The following is a 22,123-nucleotide window of genomic DNA, read 5'->3' as shown; positions in this document are numbered from 1 at the left end:
TGTGAGACAGCAGTATTATCTCATATTGAGTCTGACATCTATGTCCATGGGTTAAAGTAGGAAATGGTGCATGCTTCATAGGAATTCTTGGGTCTCTCTCTCTCTTTTACAAATATCTAAAAGCAAGAGGAATTTCTATGTTTATTCTGGCTTTTATATGTTAGGGTTTGTAGGTTTTTTTGTTTTTGTTTTTTCTTGGGNTTGGGGGGGAGGGGGGGGGGGGGGGGGGGGGGTGGGGGGCGCAGTGCAGGGGGAGGTGGGGAAGGAGGATGGTGCTGGTGGTGGTTTTGCTTTGGCTGTAGGAAAAATGATAAAAATTAGATGCCTTTGATCTGAGCAAACATGGATAATTTGTTTTCTGCATTTAGATTAAAAAATGATTGTGAAGGCTGTAGCATGGAATATTGTGGGGAGGCTTATGTTTAGATTGTTTTTGTTCATTTGAACACTGACTGTAATCTTGTTATTGTTTGTTCCTTGTCAATTGATTTGACATATTTTTCAAATCATTTGTTGGGTGCGTGCATGAGCATGCATGTTTGTTCATGTGCTCGTTTGCTGGCTTGCATGCATTTCTTTGCATGTTTGTATGCATATGTGTGCTACATGTCATGATACTCATGGCTCAAATGGCATTAATCCAATTTATTTAGTTATTAGTATCTCTCTATGACAAATTATCGATGCAATGCTGGTTTGGAGATGTTACTACTGCTGTTCAGCATTTGATCATGAGAGAAATGTTGAAAATTGGGAATGGTTTTATAATGTGAAGATTGCATATGAAGAATATTTTCGGTTGGTGATGACATAATGTGATCCAAAAGCTAAACCTTTTCCTGATCCTGTTAATTCAGAAATTCTGATTTTTCTGGTTCTTTATTTGAGATAAGTGAACGCTAGAAGGTGATTGTTATCTGCCTTTGGTCTCACCAGGTGAATTGGCTGATCTGCAAGGTAATATTATACTGGGAGGGAAGGATGTATTTAGTGTTTTCTCAGTTTGTTGTTTGCCCATGTAATATTTTGTTTTTTTCTTTTTTGTTCATCCAAGGTTAAACTGTCGATTACAAATTAACAATACATAGCTAGCTTCTGTCGGATTTGTTTTTGGTTGGATGTTTTTGTATGGAAGACCGGTTAAACATGATTGGGGAATCAGAAAATCTAACATTTTCTTTAATCTTCTGCGCAAAATTGTCCCTGTTTGTTCATTATTTTGTAGTTAAGTTGATTTGTGTTCGCTTAAATGGGGGGCAGAGTTACTCCCATAATCTTTTACAAAGTTTATTTTGGAAGGAAAAGATTAAAACGCCGAAGGATGGAATGTAAGAATTATTTGCATGGCTGGGGAAATCTGTATAATTGGAAATTGGATGCAAGCGTGAAACTAAATTTTGATAAAAATTTCCTTTAAAATTCTAGTATGAGTAACAACTGTCTTCTTTGGGCTTATAACCAATTGCTTATTTACCAAGCATAGCCTTAGTTCAAAACTAAGGGTTTCCTTTCCCAGATTCGAGTTAATTTGGCAATGGAGCTGCAACATTGTTCAGTCGCAGATGGAAACTCAATATTTCATCGGGGGTATGTAAGCTAAATACACGACAGTTTACGCAGATCTTACAAATTACTCGTTCTAGTTGGACAAGCAATTGGTTTGGTTTATTCCAGGAAATTAAACCCACATTCAGATGTAAAAAATTTATTCCTAATATGGGCTTGCATTATTAAATTATTTTTTGATATGCAAAGCTGGGATTTAACGTAAGGTTAAACAGGGATATTTCACCATGTTAAGGGCTAAGAAACATAAATTTGGATAGTGAATGAGATATTATATCAACTATGGTAGCCAAACACACGACATATTTAAAGGAGAGGAAACAATCAAAATTACATGGAAATCATTATCTACAGATTATTTTAAGGTCTCATCCAGTTATCCTAAGTTTCTTTGATAATAAGCAGTCTCAATGTATTCCTATTACCCTAAATGGGAATCCTTGCACAAGTCTAATGAAAGGAAGTTAGTCCCCCAGTTTGTATGGCAATTGAGGATAAGTTCTAAGAAATTTAACTCCAATCTTTGCTGCTGGCTATGAGACAGCAGCAGCAGCAGGGAGTCCTACTCCACCTTATATCGATAACGGAGAGCTGTAGGAGGAGCCCCCATTGATCAGATGGGGATCTAGAAACACGACGATGACTGTGATATCATCATGGAAATGTCTCCTGACCCCTCGATCAATCTTCTTCAGGTCTGAGTATCTCATTTCTCTTTTCTTTGCTGCTTCCTTAAGTGCAGCTTTAACAAGTCTCCTGGCAATTCCCTGAAATAAAAGAGGACGCAAAGAAGAGTAAAGCCATGCACAACAAAATCTTTTGTGCCGATCCCAGGAGAGTTACATTATCAATCATCATGCCAAGCTATCTGTGGAAACTTACATTTCGTGGGCTAGTCTGAACAATTTTGACAGCCTCCTGGTTGCTAAGGTGCTCCCACAGACCATCAGAAGCAAAGATGAGAAATTGATCGTCAGGGTGGAGCTTGTGTACTAACAATGATGGCTCCGCACTAAGGATTGGCTTTTGGAAGGATTCAGGCAGTCTAAATTTAGGCAGGAGAGGTTCTTTGTTGAACTCTGCTTTCTTTAGATATGCATCACCAATTGATCTAGAAATCTGCAAAGATAATTAACGAGGCCGAAAGAATACACTAGTGAATTCATTTTCAGTCCAGCTATATTTACTTTTACCAGAAACAAACGGAGGAAGATAGAATAAAGTATAACCTGTATCAGGCCCTTCACACGCCAAACTTTGTGTTTCATCACAACAATCTGTGGATCATGGTGATGCAATGACCGAAGCTCATCTCTTACGGCATCTATACTTGCATTGTGTTCAGTCGATAATTGCATTGCAATAACTTCCCTAGTTCCTCTTTCTGCTCTGCCTAAGACTACTCTGGAATCTCCAACATTTGCAATGTATAGCAGTCCATTGCAAATCGCTCCCGTCAAACAGCAAGATCCTACCGACGCCATCTGCGGCTTCCCAAGCCACTGTTTCCTCACAAGGGAAAGAAAATTCTCTTCTGTTGCAGAGAAGGCCTTTCGGAGAACATTTATTGATATCTCTTGATGCTCAGACACAAATGCTTTATAAGAAACATCAAGGGAAACAGAATAAGCATTTGGCCACCAAACTGGAACTTAATGGAGTAACTGCATCAAGCAATATCGATGCTTGGAAAAACTGGGAAGTATAGATGAGTTCATTTTTGCTGAACACACATGTTTTGCTTGGTTTAAGCAAGAACTGACAGAACTTCCAAGTACTCAACCTAAACCTCTCCCTTAAGACATGATACTGCAGTTTTTCCTAATCTGATATAACTTTCATTTTAATTGTCTAAAACTCAGAAATCACAAGGGATAATGTACGAGGAAAGTCTTCTCCTGTTACTTAGCTAGGTGATCAATGTACTATTACTGAGTAGATCAGGCAATGGCATCAACAAGAAAAACAGACGTAGTTGCCAAGTAAAAATCCAAATTGAAGGAATAACAAAAAGTTTTAGAGGAAACGTACACTTAAGATTGCAGAAAAGGTTGTCATTGATGAAGCGGGAAGCCTCAGGTCCACCATGTCCATCATATACACCGATGAAAATCCCATAAGGACCAGAACTACTCGAACTCAACGGCCCTGATTCGAGCTGGCTTTGATCCTCCAACAAACTATTGGCTTGAATCACAGCCATTGAAAATTCTCCATAAACATGTTGCCCCAAATCTTTATACCACAACAAACCATCAACACGGCCGGAATCGCCCTCAACAGTTGGTTTCCAACAGGATTTAATCATTTTCAAGTAACCAATATTTCACATGTATTATTCAGGTGAACCAGCAGACAATATATAAAGAAGAAGACCAAGAGTCAATCTTTGGTCAAGTTTGTATGTGTTCTACGGTACTACTAGAACCCCAATATTTGGAACTATATAACCAAGAACTAGACGCCATAAATCTGAGTATCTGCCCTATTCTGAGACAAGGATCAAGTTGGGTATGGGCTAACTCAACTGAAAAGTTTGCACTTGAGACAAGAAAGCAATAGTTTTTATGTGAGTTCAGAGAATATGGAGGTGTGCTGGTGGTTGTGTAGCTTGAATCTGGTTTAAATGTTTTTGGTCCCTTCACTGTGTGTCACCTTTCAGCAACAGACTTAGCTGGAAAAGCACCTTGGGATTGACATAGACAGAGTTTGGTCTGAGATCAAAGTGATCAAAAGAGGCAACGGATAAGAGGATAGTTTGGAGTTTTTGGCAGAAGATCTGGAGTTTTTTTGTCAGAGGAGATCCAAGATGAGAAATAAATGGAGATTAAAATCACTGACTTCTGACATTGTTGTTTTTGTTATTGTAGCATTGGTCCTTGTTCCCTCCCTTGTTTTTTAGTTTCTTGTGTTTTTTCTGTCCTTCTGCCCCAAGTGGTTGTCCTACAGCTATGTGATTATTGCATTGCTGAAAGATTTTGATGGTGTGTTTTAGGCAATTTTCGCTCATTTAATGGTGTGTTTTCACTTCCCATGCTTCACATTCTGTGCTAATTACTTTACTCAGCCATCATTTCAGTACTATTCTGAGCACAAACCAAGTTTTTCTTCACCCTTTTTCTCATGGCTACTTTCATACTTGACCCTTTCTTAAACGCGTTAGCAAGTATTACAGGGCAATCATTAACTTTAGAAATTCTTACCATATAAAAGCTGGGATTAGACAGCATTCCAAAAGATTTTTAGCAGTGGAAATTTACTCTTAATATTCTGCAATTTGTCCATCAGTAGTTCATTTCCTCAACCATTTCCTGCATACCTGTTCAGGAATATCTATTAAAGAAGAGATTAAAGGGGAGGATTCCTCTCAATAGCAAAGTTTTACAAATGTCTTTGTCTGTTACAATCGTCATCAAGGTTTCTGATTCAACTCTTATTATTCTGTTCTATCACCTTTTCTTGAAATATCTGAACCATTGATCTATGTGCCAAGGATTTCGACCTTTCTAACTAACTAAAACAAGGAAGGATTGTAATCTTTCCAAGTTAAAACAGCTGCCAAAGAATGTGACAACTGGGGGTCCATTGCCCTGGTATTGGATTGACGGATTCTATATTTGGTACATGCATTCCAGCTCTTACATGTTCAGCCACTTGGACCAGCAATCAGATCAATTTGGCTCACCTTCCAGGACCATTTACAACCATGAACACCATAATCTGACTGTGGGAACATTAATGGCTGAATGGCTACAATAACTTGTACCCATTTTTGTACTTGTCAATCTAGTGGCCAGGAGATACAATAATGTCACATTTTTTTACTACATATTTTTCAGGAAAGTGGGTAGGAGGGCAAACTTCTTATATAGGGTAAACTTCTTATGCCTATATTTCAAATTTAATGATGTAAAATGTTTCAGTTAATATAGGTGAAGGGTACTTTTGAAGGGAAAAAAAAAAACCAAAAGGTAAAGGGTTCAAGCCAGGATCTTTCTGGGCTCTTTGGGTTTAACCCCAATCAAAGTACATGGTCGGAATCCAATGGGCTAATGGAGAGACACATGATTCAATCCGAGCCCTTTTCAGTTTTGAGCAGGCCACACTCTTTGAGGTACTAATGGAATGAATAGAAATATTTTACTTTTATTTGAGGTTTATTAGGATTTTTTTTATGATTTTATTTCATATAATTAAATATAAAAATATAATTATTATCTAAATAATTTCATAAAAAAATTACTGCAACAACTATCACAATGACAACTATAACATCCTTAATTGGAAATAACATGATAAATAAAACTTAAAAAGACAAATCAAAGGCAACTTACAAGACTAAAATGAAAAGGTAAACATATACCTTTGAAGCCAAAGTTACGACGTAATTACGCCGAGCTTAATTTAAATTTAACTGATGGTAAGATCCAAATATATGGAGATAGAAATGTGTGCTGAGGTTCGAATTGATAATGTTTTCCCATGCTTCCATTTTTTAGGTTGAAGAAACCAATATCTCGAGGACCATATGGCTTATAGTATGATCCAATGAAATAATCATCTGTGAAGTATATAGAATTAGGTTGGGCTTCAGGAAAATCTAAAGCAGAGACAACCAAAGTCTGGTTATTACCAACAAACACTATATCCCCATTTATATTTTTTACCTCCTTTTCCTCTAACAATTCACCACTTTGATCATCCAAAACTAACTTGTAAACCTTGAAATTCTTAGTAAATCGTACAAGATGATCATTGTCATCAACAACACCCCATTCCCTATAAATAGAGAATAAATCTCCCTTAGATGATTCAAAAAGATGTGCTCGATATATATAATCCTTTAACCTTTGATATTGTGCTGATATGACTGTCTTCAAATTTGGTGACTTCCAAGTGTCGTCGAGATTATCAATATTAACATCAAAAGAGACTATCTTATTCCAAGATCCAATAGCATAAACCAAATTTTTATAAAATATTACATCATGGATAAGCATAATATTTTTATCTAGATATATCCAACTTCTTTGTCCGGGTTTATAGAAGGCTAATTTAGAATAAATGCTATAGATAGTCACGACAATATAATCATCCGGATGCAATAAAGGGTCAACTGACAAAAAAACCTTTTTAATGTCATGTTGGTAGCCTAATGAGCTTCTCTGATAGGTTTCAATCTCAATCTCGGGGAGATCAATTGTGATCCCACCTTTAAAAGGATTTAAAAGGGTTATAACCAACTTCTTGTCCACAGCAGCTAACCAACCATAACAACAACTAAAAGATCTCTTCGTATGAGACTCTGGTAACCCAATGCTGTAGATTTTTGCTTTGGCTTGTAGGCTGTATAATTTTCGACCTATGTTTCTCTTTTTAGATGGAATCAACAACATGGGAACTAGAGTAAGTGATGATCGTCTTTTTGAGTCAAGAAAATTATTGAAGACGGAATGCCAATACTTACAGACAACACCGAATCGAACCAGATTGTCGGGAACATCTAATTTCTGAAGAATCAAAAACAGAGGGAGTGTTGGGAGATTTTTCCAATCCGCTTTAGCATTCTTCATGTTATCCTCAACCAACAACTGAAAATTAAGAAATTCTGAAACAATTTGAAAAAGTATAAAAAAAAATTTACTGAAAAACGACTTAAATTGAAGAAAAGATATAGAAAAAAGGATCACCTAGCCTTGTGTGTAGTATTTAAATATACAGAATTTAAAATTAGAATTTAACTACAAGTATAATGATACAACTTAAAATTAAATAGAATCCAATTTAAGTTAAAATAGACTTCAAATATTTTAATAAAATCAGAAATAAACAAACTTCGATTTTTAGTAGAATTCTTGTTAGAATAAAGCATTTAATTTGAGAACATTGCTTAGCAAAACTTTAATTAGAGCTGTTCGCCCTTTTTTGGGCAAAAACATGACATAGATTTACTTAAAACACGTGACAAGCTGCATGTGAATCAAAGCACCGACCAAACTGCATATCTCAACCAAGGGAATCTGTTTCATTGCGTGTTTGTCGAATTTCGACCAATTATCTTTTGGCTATATTAAGTGTCAATTTAGCTGGCATGTTCCAGCTTTTCAAGGAAAGGGTTGCGATCAAGTAAGGTTTTCCAGCTAGTTTAGCTAACACCCTCATGCCAGGTCTAAGGGCATGGATGAGCTAGGAATTTGAGGAAAGCCATCAAATGGGTTGCGAAATCACATGGAAATAGGTCCTAGCACACTCTCAACTATGCAAATCAGCAACACTTACCCCGGTCAAAAGGCCTGCAGAGAGCTTTGTTGTATGGCCCTAAGCACATGGAAATACTGTTGACAGATTAATCTTGTTGGCCTAATTCAAAGTGTTTGCTTGAAGAAAACTAGTGACAATTGATGGAGTGAGTGCCATCCCAAAGCTGATACTTTTAGGTTCTAAGCTTGAATCACATATCACAAAACTGAAATAAGACCCTGATCCAACTGTTTAAACTCAATCTAACCTTAGAACAGAGGTTGTATCAAAAAGGGCAAGTGGCCAAAGTTTGGGGGCCAAGTCAATGTACTAAATGGAGGGTCACATCCCCACATCACATGCTATCAAAGAACTTTATTACCAACCAAACCATCTGATCAAGGCAACATAAATACAAGTGATATTATGCCCTTTTCCACAGTATCTGTCCTGCCATTTTGCTTCAGTGCAAGAAAGGAACATCTGTCACTTTCTGTTTTATTATCTAAATGGGACAATAATTACTGTTTACTTGTATGAATTCAAGATGGCCCAACTCTAATCATTTGTCTTCTTTCCATTGAGTTCTGAATTCTTTCCCTGGCATGCCTTAGAGTATCAAGAACTTCACCTATACTTTTGCTGACTATCTTTATCTCAGGGGCCAGCTTGGTTTCTGGTAGCTTCAGAGGAACCAATGCCATTGAGTTATCAACATAATCATCATCCTCATAATTCTCATTTCTTCCCTTCATATCGATCTCCATTGTTGAAGCTTTCAAGCTTGAAGAACTGAAATGAATAGTATAAAGTGATCATATTAACTTAATTGTAGTAAATTATAATGTATACTTAACCAAATGCAGTAGGACAGATGCTGGAGATGTAGGAATTAAAGGGGGTACCTTGTATCCCCAATCTTTGGATCTTCAGGGTTTGAACTTGATGTACCACTGGACTTCTTATGTGAAGAATCTTTTGAATCAGATTGAGCAGTCCCTGGAGAAGTTGCATTTTCTTCACTGAAAGGAATTTGAAGGCTTTTGATAGATGTCGTGGTATCTGATGCATTTTCCTCCACATTTTTTGAGATTTCTGGAACTGCGTTTTGAGACTTGGAAGCAGATTCTTCTGGGTCTTTAGCACCTGAAGTACTTGTAGATGAAACACTAGAAACTGCACAGTTCTCGGATGAACTTGACTGCTCTGATTCTTCCAAACTAGGCAATTTTTTCAGTGATTCAAGCTTCTTCTTCAACAACTTGAGCCTCTTCTCAGCTTTATTCCTTAATTCGGTCTCTTCTTTGAGTTTGTTTTCTAGTTCTATCAGCTGCAGTTCAAGAACAATAAAATAGAACAAACAAAAAATTCAGATATTTTTCTTTAACAGACTGAAACTAAGCCTACAAAAATGCTTAAAACCCAAATTGATAGAACAGAACCTGACCTTATTGCCCATTAGTTCAGCATCTTCTTTTGCAGTCCTTGAAGCTTGTCTCTCTGCAAGAAGCCTTCCTCTCAAGCACTCCACAGTCCTCAACCCATCATCTCCTTCCATCTTCCTTTCACTGAGAGGAGAAAACAAAAGAAACCCATATTAAATTATGAAGCAGTGAACAGCACAAATAGAAAAAAAAAAAAAAACGCACCTCCATTTGTTGTCTTCCTTGTTGCAAGCAATCATTTGTCTCGACTTTATCCTGTTACTGACGTATTTTGCAGTGACCTTGATTCTTGAATGTCAGTGCACCCAAAACACTAAAACCTTGCCTTTGCTTCAATTACCACTTTATGAATACATCAGATCAGAGCTCACTCACCATGCAGCTTGCACAGAAATGCCAACAGAAGTAAGCTGTAGCCTCTAAGCAGTGGGTTCCTTTTCTTTTCTTTTTTTTTTGAATTTAAATTTCTTTTACCCCTTAGGAAGAAGAATCTTTGCTGATGGGAAAACAAAGACTCTCACGCAGCTACCAGTGTTGGAAATCCAAGGTCAAGGCTTGGACTCTTTCTAATCTCCTCAAATGGCTTATATCCATTCCGCCAAGGGTAGAATCTTTGGCTCTTGTTTTTCTGCACTGTAGTTTTTCTCTGCCACAACTTTATGTCACTACTTTTATCATTTTGCAATTTACATATCTCTCTCTTTTTAAGTAGAATACTTTCCTATTGGGTTACAAAATAAGGATTTGGGATAACTAGAGCAAACATATCATAAACACTCAACTGCTTATCTTTGTATCAGACAAAAAAATTATGAACCAACTAACCACATCCCATTTAGAATTATAGAATAATACAGACTGTAGAGTTTGACATAGCCTCCTCACACACTCTTAGCTGGTGGCCAATTAACCATTGGAAGCCTTGATCTACATTAAAACCATTTGTAACCATTTTTGACAGCTACTACTCTGATAGTTAATGCCATGTAAGAGTTTTTACATTTCTTCATCTTGTTTCTCCCACCATAACATCATCACTAACCAAATCATGATGTTTTTACATTCATCCTTCCACATTTTTCTTATGTGTTTGATTTGTTTAGTTCATTTTCCATACAATTGGTCTTGCTAATACTTCCAAATTGACAAAAACGAGCTGATGAAGCACTATTAGTAGAGACAAATTTCAGTTTAAATTACGACCACAGTAACCGATGAGAGATTGATACAAAGGTATGTAGCATTTATTGAATTACAGCATCCTTACCGGCTTACAGCCAAGGAGGCAAGTAAGCCAGGGAAAAATGGTTTCAAAATTTCAAAAAACATCACGGGGTGTCCTGCCTTTGCAGCTGAATCTGTCACGTGATGTCCCTGAAATTTTCTTTCTCCCTTCTCTTCTGTGTTTCTTCTCTCATAGTAAAAGAAAACCCATTTTTCTAAATTCTCTGTCAATTTCATTTTTGTTTCTGTTGGTTGAGTATAATCCTGAATACTCTCTTTCCTCCCTTGCTGCAACTATGAGCGTTGAGCAATACAAATGTAAAGTACAATCTATCCCTAGAGAAAATTATGAAAAATAATCTTTCTTGATAAAGACATTTTAAAAATAACTATCAAAATACTTGACAAAAATATCCTTAAAACTATTTTAAATAAATTAAAACATTCATCACAATTTCTCTCTATTTATGTTTCTGATTTTTCTCTCACTATCACAGTCTTTTAAATTTTGTCGATTTTTCTTTTCGGTATTCGTCTGTTATGTTTCAGATTTCTCTCTCTCACATTTTCAGATTTCTCTTTTTTACGCTTTCAAGATACTAAGCAATTATTTTGATGTGTTTGGGTGGGTGGTTATTTAAAAATTTTAATTTTTAGGTATTTTGGGTAAAATTAAAATGGTAGAAATGATCACAGATGTTTGAAATAGCTTTTAATTGAATCAATTCAGGACCTAAACATCAATAAACACAAAAAATTGAAATTTATAAACCTAAGTTTTAAAAAAAAAAAATTTTTTTAGTTGAAATAGGTGTTTTAGATAAGAAAATTTATCTTTTGATTTATGAAAATATGTTAGAAACACTTTAATCGGTGTCAAATTGTCAAAAAAAAAAAAGAAATGAAGAGAGTTGAGAGGATTTGAAGTTTTGGTTCGTACGTAATAACAACATTTTAGATATTAAAGTGTAACAAAATATTTTTGAATATGACGTATAACAATAATATTTTTTCAACGTGGCGTGTAATAACAGTATTTTTTTCAACATGACGCGTAACAACTTTTTTTAACCATAACGTGTAATATGTTTTTGTATATGATGTGTAACAACAATATTTTTTCAACATAGCGTGTAAAAACTTAATCATGACGTATCACATATTTTTATACATGGCGTGTCACATGTTTCTGTACATGGTGTATAACAACCTAATCATGGCGTGTAACAACTTAATCATGGAGTGTAACATATTTTTGTATATGACGTGTAACATCATAACGTGTAACATCATAACGTGTAATTTTGTCCAACTTGATTAAAAATAGTTAAAATTATAAAGATGATTATTTTTTAAAATATTTTATCTTTAAAGGTTATTTTTAAAAATGCCCCTACAATCTATATTAAATCTTCATTTTGAAGTGAAAATCAATGCAATTTTCATTACTACAAGTGTTAGTAAATCATAATACATTATAGTTTTATGACATCTAGATGATGAATCAAACCCTTTCCTAATCAAATCTGTTTCACTTTGAGCTAATATTATAACCCACAAGACAAGGAAGCCGTGGTGACAAGTGAAGTTGGAAATGATTAGTATTGTAGCTTTTCATCAAAAAACTAAAGAAGCAAGGCATAATTACATGATTCTAGAGTTTGGGAAAAATTTAATTGGCTTGCACTTCACTCAAAGAAACCCAATTTTAGCAACCAGCTACTTGATATTTCACTAGTATTATTAATCTCTACCTAACTTGCTTCCCCTTGTGATGAATATAAATAGCCAAACGCTAGCATGCTACAGCTTTGAGCACACTCATTGTCTTGTAAGTGGGCCACTTTTTCAGTTTCTTTCTTGTCTTTTTTGGAGCGATTTGAGTAGCGGCCAGTGATATTTGGGGATGCATATACTACTTTCATCCTACAAAAATTTTGGTATCCTATGACTATGAGTATATGACTGTCCAAATCTTGATTTAAATTAGTTCACTTGGCATTCTTTATTGTGTTCAAGTACTAAAAGAAGAATGACAGACTGATTCAGAGACTGCACCCGCATCCCAACTGATTTCTATATTTTCTTACCTCGGAAAGTGTTGAAACAAATCATATTTATATTAAGGGTTGCAACTTAGAATTGAGTTAGTAATTTATACTTCATTTTAATTTTTTTTTATTGGAGAACGTGGGTTTACAACCTGTTTTTTCAATAAGAGAAGTTAATCAAATCATTGGCTGCTGCTATTTGATTAAGTGCACTTAACTCATAACTTTAACCCTCAATTTGGTCAAGCAGGTCCAAACGAAGTAGGCTCATTGACCCAGGTTTGGTCCATTTGGACAGGTTTCCAATTTGATAGGTTTGTTGTTGTTGTTGATGCCATTGTCTGAACTGCTCAGTGATACAGTACACTGATCATCTAGCTAAGTTAGCAGGAGAAGACTTTCCCCATGCATTGTCCCTTGTGATTTCTGAGTTTTGGGCACTTAAAATGAAAGCAATATCAGATTAGGAAAAAAGCTGCAGTATCATGATTTAAGGGAGAGGCATAGTGTGAGTGATCAGTGATTGGAAGTTCAATCAGTTCATGCTTAAACCAAGCAACAACCTATGTGCTCAGCAAAGAATGAACTCACCTTTACTTCCCAGTTTTTCCAAGCATCGATACTGGTTGATGCAGTTTAGTCCAATAAGTTCCAGTTTGATGGCCAAATGCTTATTCTGTTTCATATGCAGCATTTGCATCTGAGCATCAAGAGATACCAGTATATGCTCTCAGAAAGGGCTTTCTCGGCCACAGAACAGAACTTTCTTTCCCTTGCGAGGAAACAGTGGCTTGGGAGGGAAGCCATAAAACTTCAGAGTTTTATTCTAATAAGAATGCAACTAAATGTTAAAGTGTGTTTTGAATTGGGCTCTATTTTTTTTCTAATTGAATTGTAACACTTGAAGTCAATTCCTTATTTAAATTGAACGCACCATATCAAGAATATAAAAGTCTAATTTTTGCATATTTAAAGGTATAAAGTTAGGTAATATTATTTATTATATCTTTTCTTTTAATTTTAGTGGTTTTTCATATTTTTTTTATCTTTTCAAGTTATTTCATTAATAAAAGAATTTCTTATTTTTCTGCCATTGGTCTAGGAAAATATGGAGAATGCTGAAGTGGATTGGAAAAATCTCCCAACACCTTGTTTTCTTTTTTGGTTCTTAACAAATTAAATGTTCTGAGCAATTTGGTTCGATTTGGTGTAGTCTGTAAGTATTGGGCATTCTATCTTCAATATTTTTCTTGACTTAACAAGACAATCATCACTTAATCTAGTTCCCATGTTGTTGATTTCATCTAAAAAGAGCAAAGCATATAAAAAATTATACAACCCAGAAGCTAAAGCAAAAATTTATAACATTAAATTTCCTGAGTCTCATACCAAGAGATATTTTGCTTCTTGTTATAATTGGTTACCCGTTATGGACACAAATTTATTCGTAATCCTTTTCAATCCTTTTAAAGATGGAATCACATTTGATCTCTTTGAGATTGAAAGTTATTAAGAGAAAGTCACCATGTCATGAACATAACATTCATAAGGTTTTCTTGTCAATTGATCTTTTATTGCATACAAATAGTTATGTGGTCGTTATTATCTATAGCATTTTTTCCACGTTAGCCTTCTACGAACCCAAGTAAAGAAGTTGGATATATTTAAATAAGAGTATGACACTTTTCAATGATGTTATATTTTATAAAAATTTAGTTTATGCTATTGGATATTGTAACATGATAGTCTCTTTTGATGTTAATATTGATAATCTCGATGACACTTTGACGTCACCAAAGTTGAAGATAGTTATGTTGGCATAATATGAAAAATTAAGAAATTATTTAGGTCAAGCATATCTTTTTGAATAAGCTAAGGGAGATTTATACTCTATTTATAGGGAATGGGATGTTGATGACAATGATTATTTAAATCAATTTACAAAGAGTTTTAAGGTTTACCAGTTAGTTTTGGCTGATCAAAATGGTGAATTGTTAAAAGTAAAGGAGATAAAGAGCATAGATGTAGTGTTTGATGCTAATAGCCCTACCTTGGTTGTCTCAGATTTGGATTTTTCTTAAACCTAACCTAATTCTATATATTTAAGCAAATGAGCCATTTGGTCCTCCAGATATTGGTTTTTTCAATATGAAAGATGGAAGCATGAGAAAACTTCATCAATTCAAACATTTGTTTAAGTACCTACCTCCCTATATTTGGATTCTACCACCACTTAAATTTAAATTAAGCTCGACTTAATTATGTTATAGTTTTGAATTTTGAGGGTATATGTTATTATAGTGTTATGTGTAGCCTTTGAGTTTTATTTAATTATCATTTTAATTTCAATTAACGATGTCATAGTTGTTGCAGTAATTTTTTTTAAGAAATTATTTAAATGATGATTGCACAAGTATCTCCGAGATGTGCTGTCGCCACCACGGCCACCGTCCCCTGCTGCCCCGCTGGGTGGCCATCCTCCATCTCAGCCGCCATTTCAACCTCTAAATCCCAATTTTGCCTTCCAAAACCCCAAACGTTATCCAATTCATCCAACCAAACCCTAACAACCCAAATCCAACCAAATTTCCCTCTCCAACAAAACCCAAAGGTAATTGCCAGCTGACGTAATTTGGATCGGGCCTTTTTGTTGTGGGCCAATGGATATTAAATGAAGTGATTTCGACCTTTGCTTGCCCTAGGAAATCCATTAATTGGATAAGAGAAGGGCTCATTATATAAATAAAAAACTTATAGATTAATAAATATTTTACATAATTATATATATGCTATTATAATATAAGAACTAGAAATATTCAAGATCATTTAAAAAAAAATTTTTTTTAAAGCTAAGCTTATAAATATTTTTAATTTTTTTAAAAAATATTTTATAATTGAAATAATGAAAGAATCAATAATTAGTATGTAAAAGTTAAACATGACTTAAAATCATTTCAAAGCAAATTTAATTGACTCAGATTAATAATTTGATGGATCAATATGAATGTGAGGGCTTGACCTTTCGATCGATCAATTCAACTTGTGAATTGGTCCGAATTTGATACCTATGCTCATAAAATGCATTTCATTCATTTGGAATTTCTTGAAGAGATACATTGGAATACAACAAAAAGGATGCAATTGACTAACAATAAATTTGATTATAAAAGATGACTACAGCATTAAAATCTACAAGACTATATAAAGTTAAAATGCCATGTATAATATAAAAGCAAACAAATGGTTTACTTTCTTCTAAATTTCAGCAAAACCCAATGTTTATTTTGCTGCTATACATACCAAAAAAAAAGCCAATTAATAATAAATTATGATAATGAAAGATAATAACAAAATTAAAATCTGAAAGAGCCTCTATGAACCTAACCACATCCACATGTGTCTTTATCATAAGAGCAAGTGATCATCTCCACCCAATTCATCTCAACCATTTACTGGAAAAACCTCCCAACCCAATATCTTAGGCATGTGCTACATCCTTTTGCATCAACGTCCGGCGCCATACTGATTCTCCCACGTGTTCTAATGATAATCATGATTGATCAATCATGTCCATTCTCCATCAAGACTTTTGCCACTCGCCTTGACCAGGACTCCCCACAGCCGATGGATCTCATCAAATATGTCATCACAGGGAAGCTGGAACCTGCAGCAGGGGCACGTGTTCTTCTTCTTCAGCCAAGGCAATATGCACATCCAGTGAAACAAGTGCTGGCATGGCAACTTACAAACGTCTCTTCCTTCTCTCATTTCCTCCTTGCATATCACACACTCAACTCCACCCCGTCTCACCTCCACCGTTGGCAAAGCCACCACTGCTACCGGTGATGCCGCCACCTCTCTTCCCTCCTTCCCGCCACAACCCAATATTCCAACGAACCTTCTACACCTTGTCACCATTTCGATGTACGGAATCAAAGCAGCTCCATCAAAGACACTGGTAATACCAGTGATCCTTAACATAGTATCAGAGCAGATGTTACTTAAGACTTTGCGCCATTCAGCGTGGGGTCTCTGGAGCGCTTTTGGGTTATGTTGGTGTGTTTCACAAAGAAAGAGGAGGAGGAGCACGGCGTCAAGGTCACGGTGTTTCATGGCGGCGGAAAACTGTATCGGACGTAGTGGCGGAGGCTGGAAGTGCCGTGTGATATGGTGGAGGGAAAAGAGGAGGTGGCGGGCAATGAGAAGGGTTTTGTTGGGAAGGGAGAGAGAGTGAAGGTGGTGGAGGGTGAGAGAGAAGAGACAAGGGGAGGAAAGGAGGAAACAAAGGCGTCGGCGTTGGTGGAAAGAGAGGGAGAGGATGGAGTAGCTGAGATCTGAGAGTTGAGAAGGGCCGAGGGTAGAGAGTGCCGCCATCATAGTTGTCTCTTCTTCCATCATCATGGGATCGTGTGCTGCTTTGGCGAGCTTTCACTGCAAAGTCCGTGGGAGGTTTGAGAGCTGCGTCCTTTTATCCTGACTGATATGTCTCCATTCACCTTTATACAACCGGGGGAGGATTTAGAAATTTTTGCGGTTAATATTATAATTAAATTTTTTTCTCAATTTAGGATTTATTGAAAGAGTCCTTAATCAAATTTAACATGATTTTGTTTAGAAGACTGTTGTTGTTGCTTAAGATTTAGTGAGATAATTTTTTTTGTATTTTAAAATATCTTTTCATAATTTATTTATTCAAAAATTTATTAAAAATTACTACTCATTTTTCATTAATGTAAACTAAAATATTATTAGAATTAAATAAAATATGATCTAAATTTCTATTAGTGGATCAAAACTAAGTATAAGCATTCACAAATTGATAAAGTTAAATACAAAAATAAAAAAATAAAATAGTATATCTATAAAATAAATAAAAAAAACTCACAAAAAATTTCTATTCATTGACTAAAACTAAGTATAAGCATCCACAAACTACATAAAAATAAATATAAAAATTAAATAATCAAATAATATATCTATGCAATAAATGATAAAAAGAAAGACTCATAATTTCAATATATTTTTTGACATACAATACTATTTTCTATTAGTTAGATTCTATTTGTGTATGAAACTATCAAATTAATCAAAAAAATATTTAAACATAAAGTATTTAAAAACTTAATTTAAGTTGAAAATTATGAGTTGTTTTGAGAGATTGAAAAACGCAATCAAGAAGAGGGAGAGTAGTTTAGGTTTTGACTTTTTTAATAAAATCTTATAAAAGATTTTTTTTATCTTTTAGTATTTAAATATTATTATATAAATTACTTTTTGATAAACCTACTTAGATTTGGAGTCTTTGATCCCCTTCCTTACTACAAAATTACAAAAAAGTTAATGAATTCATTAGCATCATTAATTATATAAAAACTCTAGATAAGTAATATATTTAGTATAAATTTTTAACAATTAAGTGGTGTCATATAACACTACTACTATAAAGGCGGATAATTATCACAAATTCACCATTAATTTTTGTGAATAATTATCACAAATATCTTGACTATATGTTGTTGTAACTCTATGCAATCTCAATCAGTCCATTTGGGTAGTATAAACTGATAATCAATGCTCTCTTCTTAGCATTCACACCTTTTCTCTATCAGTCAATTTCAGCATTTATACAATTATACTTTCTCTTTATCTTGAAAATAAGTTCATTGGTATTTAACATCAAGTACTTGGAAGTTGGAACATGAGGGATTGAATAAAAGAGTACTTGGCAGTGAAAAAAGGGAAAAAAATAATGAAAAGAGAGTCAATAATTGTACCTACACATATGGTTTGATTGAGCATTAATAGCAAGTAGAGATGTGGGTAATCATGTGTGTGGAATCAAAGAGGAGACGTGGTGGAGTAAAATATAATGGAATGGCTGGGAATGTAGGTTTTTTGTCTTCAAGTTTGTGTCCAGTTCGAACACCTTTGACACCCCATTTCTTTTCATTATCTCTTCCAACTATTCCTCCAGCTCTTGATGAGCAACAAAACAAGCAGAAGAAGAAGATATAAAAAAGAAAAGAAAAGATTGGCCCATCCTTAAAGCTCCATGTTGTTGTCTGTTGCAAAGCTAAATTATGACTATGGTAAACCTGGTAGAAACTAGAAACGAAAGCATCCATGAAGAGGGGGGCTGGCAGGGCTAGCTTGTGCGCTCATCACGGTCAGTTGTCTCGCTTTCACACTCACAAACTCCGCTTCTTTCTCTCCTTGCATGGTAAATGAGTCCATTCCCCCGTTCTTTAATGCGTTGGGGGAAAGGAATTTTGTGGATCGAAGCATATTTGTTAGGTCTTTTTCTCCCATCCATATGACAGAATGTGTGCAGAGTTCTCCATCGAATAAAAATTCTCTATCTCATTTACCATTTAAGATTTAGAGTTTTTGATTAAAAATGTAAAATTAGATATGTAACGTAAAGACAAAAAATGAAGACAGAAAATTTCATTCACAAGTGAAAAGAAAAATTCCTTATATACGTGGGAAGATACATTTCCATGATTCCCAAAGGTGACAGCGAGGGACCCAGGACCGACCAAAGGGAAGAAGACAATAAAATATGTCAGAAAAATTTGCAAGGTAGCAAAGGTTTTCCACTTAGCATAAGAGAAAAGCAAACATAAAAAATGCCAAGGGAAGAAATAAGGATGGTCCTGGGCACTTCCATGTCTGCAAGGTGATGATTAAAGGCTACAATTGTTTTATAAAGTAATGATGAGACCAAGTCCAAAAGTTAAATTTGCCACAGGAGAGATCAAATAGAAAGCTTACATGTCACAGAATTTTTGTTTGGAAAGTGCCTCTTCACTTTAGCCAAGAAGTGTCAATCACTCCTAGAGTTAAAAAGGAAAATGCTTAAGGGATCCAAAGTCCTCAATATCTTTATCTACAGACATGGTGAGTTGATCTCTTCACTGATGCACTCCCCGCCCCGCCCCCCCCTTTTTTTTTTTGGCCATACAAGCTTAGCAATCTTATGGAATAAAAGATCTATGATCAATTGATGATCAAGCATATAACCCTGGTATTTATAATTGAGATAAACAATGAATAATCTAAACAATTCCTGATCAACAGATACAATCAGCTCAATATAACCTGTTCATCACCGTGGTGATCTGATCACTCTCAGTGATTCAAGATTATTGTCATGGAGGATTAATCTCGAGTTACTAATCAGGGTGAATAGATCATCTTGAATTTTAAGATCAGCTCGTGCCAACGCCACCCATAACAAAATAAATCATTCACTTCGTATGGCTTTAAATGGTTAATGTTGACAAAATTAGAAACAAAATTGTTACATTGTTGAGCTAATTACTTCATATGATAGAACAGAACAGAGCCCTTCCTGACAATTATAATCTTAGGTTGCCCTTCCCTGTTAGCAGGGCATCTCTAAAGGGTGGATTTTGTGCGCCATAAAAGCCTCAAGGGTGAATTATAGTCCTTGAGTGTGTAATCTTCATTGCCAATGGTTATGCTAATGAGAAAATTTAATTTTCAAACATAAACATTCTCCTCATCATACTCATCATGCAAAGTATACCCTTCTTCCTTCATCAAACCAAGCAACCCTTCTAACAAAACATATATCTCTTCAGTTCTTTCACTTGATCTATCCTTTGCAATAAAGCTTTGTAATCCCCCACTAGTTTCAATCCAACTAGCGCCTGGGATTTTCTTTAACCCAGCATTCCTCATCTTTTCCCTGATCATATCAGCTTCTTTCCATCTGCCAGCTTTTGAAAATAAATTTGCCATAATGATATAATTTCCAGTGTTCTCAGGCTCCATCTCAAACAAACGATCACAAATAAACTTCCCAAGTTCAGCATCAGCACAAACCGAAGCCCCATTTAGCAAAGCACCCCAAACCTTAGCACTAGGTTCAATCGGCATTTTAGAAATAAATTCTTTTGCTTCAGAGAGCCTCCCTGCTCGGCTTAGAACCCCTACCATACAAGCATAATGCTCGACTGATGGTGAAATGCCATATTCTTCAAGCATGGCATCAAAGATCTTCTGCGCTTCATCTACCATTCCAGAATGAGCACAAGCAGACAGCACTGCAGTGAATGTAACGGGATCTGGCTGAATTCCATTATTAAGCATCTCGTGAAAATAACCTAGAGCTGCATTAACATCTCCATGAGCAGAATATGTCGCAATTATTGCTGTCCAAATGATCAAACTCCTACATTTTGATTGATCAAAAACACGTTGTGCCCCACAAAGAAATCCTAACTTTGCATAAGTATCAATAAGGGCAGTCGCAACATAGATGCTACGATCATAGTTGTTTCTAACAGCATAAGCATGTATCTCTTTCCCTCCTTTCAGATTTGAAAAATATGAAAAGGTAGGAAGAATGCTTGAAAGTGTCACAGTATTGGGTCTAAAACCACACGATTGCATTTCCCGAACTAAATCCAAAATCCTATCATACTGTTTGTTCTGAAACAAACCTGAAATTACAGAATTCCATGTACTCAATCCTGGGAGTTTCAATTCACAGAAAAGCTCCATAGCTTTGTCACTGAACCCGTGAAACATATAACCATAAATAAGCGCACCATAAGTAACTTCATCTTTATCACTCATACCCTCAAATAACTCTCTAGCATAATCCAAGCTCCCGCATTTCGCATATAATCCAATCAAAGCATTACAAACTGAAACATCCATCTCGATCCGATTCTCAACTATAAACTGATGAACTTCCATTCCTAAAATTAGATCATTCGACTGTCCACACGCTTGCAAAACACTAAGTACAGTCACCCCATTAGGCCTACATTCTAAACTATCCACCATTTCTCTATACAATGCCTTACATTCCTCATAAAACCCTCCATGAGAGTACCCAGAAATCATTGAATTCCACGACACAATATCTCTTTCACCCATTTTATCAAAGACTATCCTCGCCAAGCCAAATTCCTCGCATTTCGAATAGTACGTTATCAACCCGTTGGAAACAAAAATATCCTCATTGAACCCACCTCGCAAAACAAAGCAATGAACCTCCTTAGCCAACCTTTTATCACAGAATGAACCCGACAACGCCTTTAATAAGCACGTAACGGTATAATTATCGGGCCTAATAACGTTATCAACACTCGAGAACAACCTTAAGGTGTCAGCAAACATGTTATGTTGGGAATAAGCGATAAGCAAGGCGTTAAAAGAGAAAGTATTCTTGTTGGCAATTTTGTCGAACAAGTGGTGAGCTTGGGGAAGATGGTTGATTTTAGAGTAAAAAGATATGAGTTTCGAAGCGAGGAAGTTGTCGGGGGTGACTGAAGAGAAAACGATACGCGCGTGGAGTTGCTTGGCTTGGCGAGGGTGGCTGTGGTCGGTGAAATGTTGGATGAGGTGACCATACGCACCATAGTTGAGATTGGTATTGGATGGGTGTAGAGTTCGGAGAGATTCCTGGGTTTTGGAGGTAAAGGTAGTTGGCGGCGGTTGAAGTTTGTTCAACAATGGGTTTGCGATCCTCATTCATTTCTTTGTCTCTGCTTCTTTCTCTGGTTCATGCCTTCAAAAAGAACTATCTTTCTGTCGAGGTTCGGTAGGGATATCAAATGC

General features: G+C 35.6%; 5 protein-coding genes across 5 annotated transcripts; all 5 read right to left on the bottom strand.

Moving 5' to 3' along the window:
- On the bottom strand, positions 1,805–4,565 carry LOC18597868 (probable protein phosphatase 2C 38). Its single transcript, XM_007027113.2, is given in 4 exon segments — positions 1,805–2,333; positions 2,449–2,685; positions 2,796–3,163; positions 3,598–4,565. Coding segments are annotated over 4 exon segments (1,116 nt in total). The 5' UTR covers positions 3,875–4,565; the 3' UTR covers positions 1,805–2,099.
- On the bottom strand, positions 5,955–7,159 carry LOC18597867 (F-box protein SKIP23). Its single transcript, XM_007027112.2, has one exon. The coding sequence runs from the start codon at positions 7,137–7,139 to the stop codon at positions 5,955–5,957; it is 1,185 nt and encodes a 394-aa protein (XP_007027174.2). The 5' UTR covers positions 7,140–7,159.
- Positions 8,133–9,972, bottom strand: LOC18597866 (suppressor protein SRP40). The gene is made up of 4 exons (XM_007027111.2): positions 9,456–9,972; positions 9,254–9,374; positions 8,712–9,136; positions 8,133–8,598 (listed from the first exon to the last, which is right to left on the bottom strand). The coding sequence occupies exons 1-4, from the start codon at positions 9,488–9,490 to the stop codon at positions 8,349–8,351; spliced, it is 831 nt and encodes a 276-aa protein (XP_007027173.2). The 5' UTR covers positions 9,491–9,972; the 3' UTR covers positions 8,133–8,348.
- Positions 15,709–17,077, bottom strand: LOC18597865 (E3 ubiquitin-protein ligase SGR9, amyloplastic). Its single transcript, XM_007027110.2, has one exon. The coding sequence runs from the start codon at positions 16,925–16,927 to the stop codon at positions 16,091–16,093; it is 837 nt and encodes a 278-aa protein (XP_007027172.2). The 5' UTR covers positions 16,928–17,077; the 3' UTR covers positions 15,709–16,090.
- On the bottom strand, positions 19,787–22,115 carry LOC18597863 (pentatricopeptide repeat-containing protein At2g37310). The gene has a single exon (XM_007027108.2). The coding sequence runs from the start codon at positions 22,034–22,036 to the stop codon at positions 20,033–20,035; it is 2,004 nt and encodes a 667-aa protein (XP_007027170.2). The 5' UTR covers positions 22,037–22,115; the 3' UTR covers positions 19,787–20,032.

Source organism: Theobroma cacao, chromosome 5 (genome assembly GCF_000208745.1).
Source record: "Theobroma cacao cultivar B97-61/B2 chromosome 5, Criollo_cocoa_genome_V2, whole genome shotgun sequence".
Lineage (NCBI taxonomy): Eukaryota > Viridiplantae > Streptophyta > Magnoliopsida > Malvales > Malvaceae > Theobroma > Theobroma cacao.
Note: the sequence above shows the minus strand (reverse complement) of the source record. Positions and strands in the feature narration are given on the sequence as shown.

Coding starts and splice junctions, on each gene's coding strand:
- LOC18597867 (XM_007027112.2), bottom strand. CDS start 7,139: ATGAAGAATGCTAAAGCGGATTGGAAAAATCTCCCAACACTCCCTCTG.
- LOC18597866 (XM_007027111.2), bottom strand. CDS start 9,490: ATGATTGCTTGCAACAAGGAAGACAACAAATGGAG. Junction 9,375..9,455: donor AAGGAAGACAACAAATGGAG/GTGCGTTTTTTT, acceptor TTCTCCTCTCAG/TGAAAGGAAGATGGAAGGAG. Junction 9,137..9,253: donor CTGAACTAATGGGCAATAAG/GTCAGGTTCTGT, acceptor CTTGAACTGCAG/CTGATAGAACTAGAAAACAA.
- LOC18597865 (XM_007027110.2), bottom strand. CDS start 16,927: ATGATGATGGAAGAAGAGACAACTATGATGGCGGCACTCTCTACCCTC.
- LOC18597863 (XM_007027108.2), bottom strand. CDS start 22,036: ATGAGGATCGCAAACCCATTGTTGAACAAACTTCAACCGCCGCCAACT.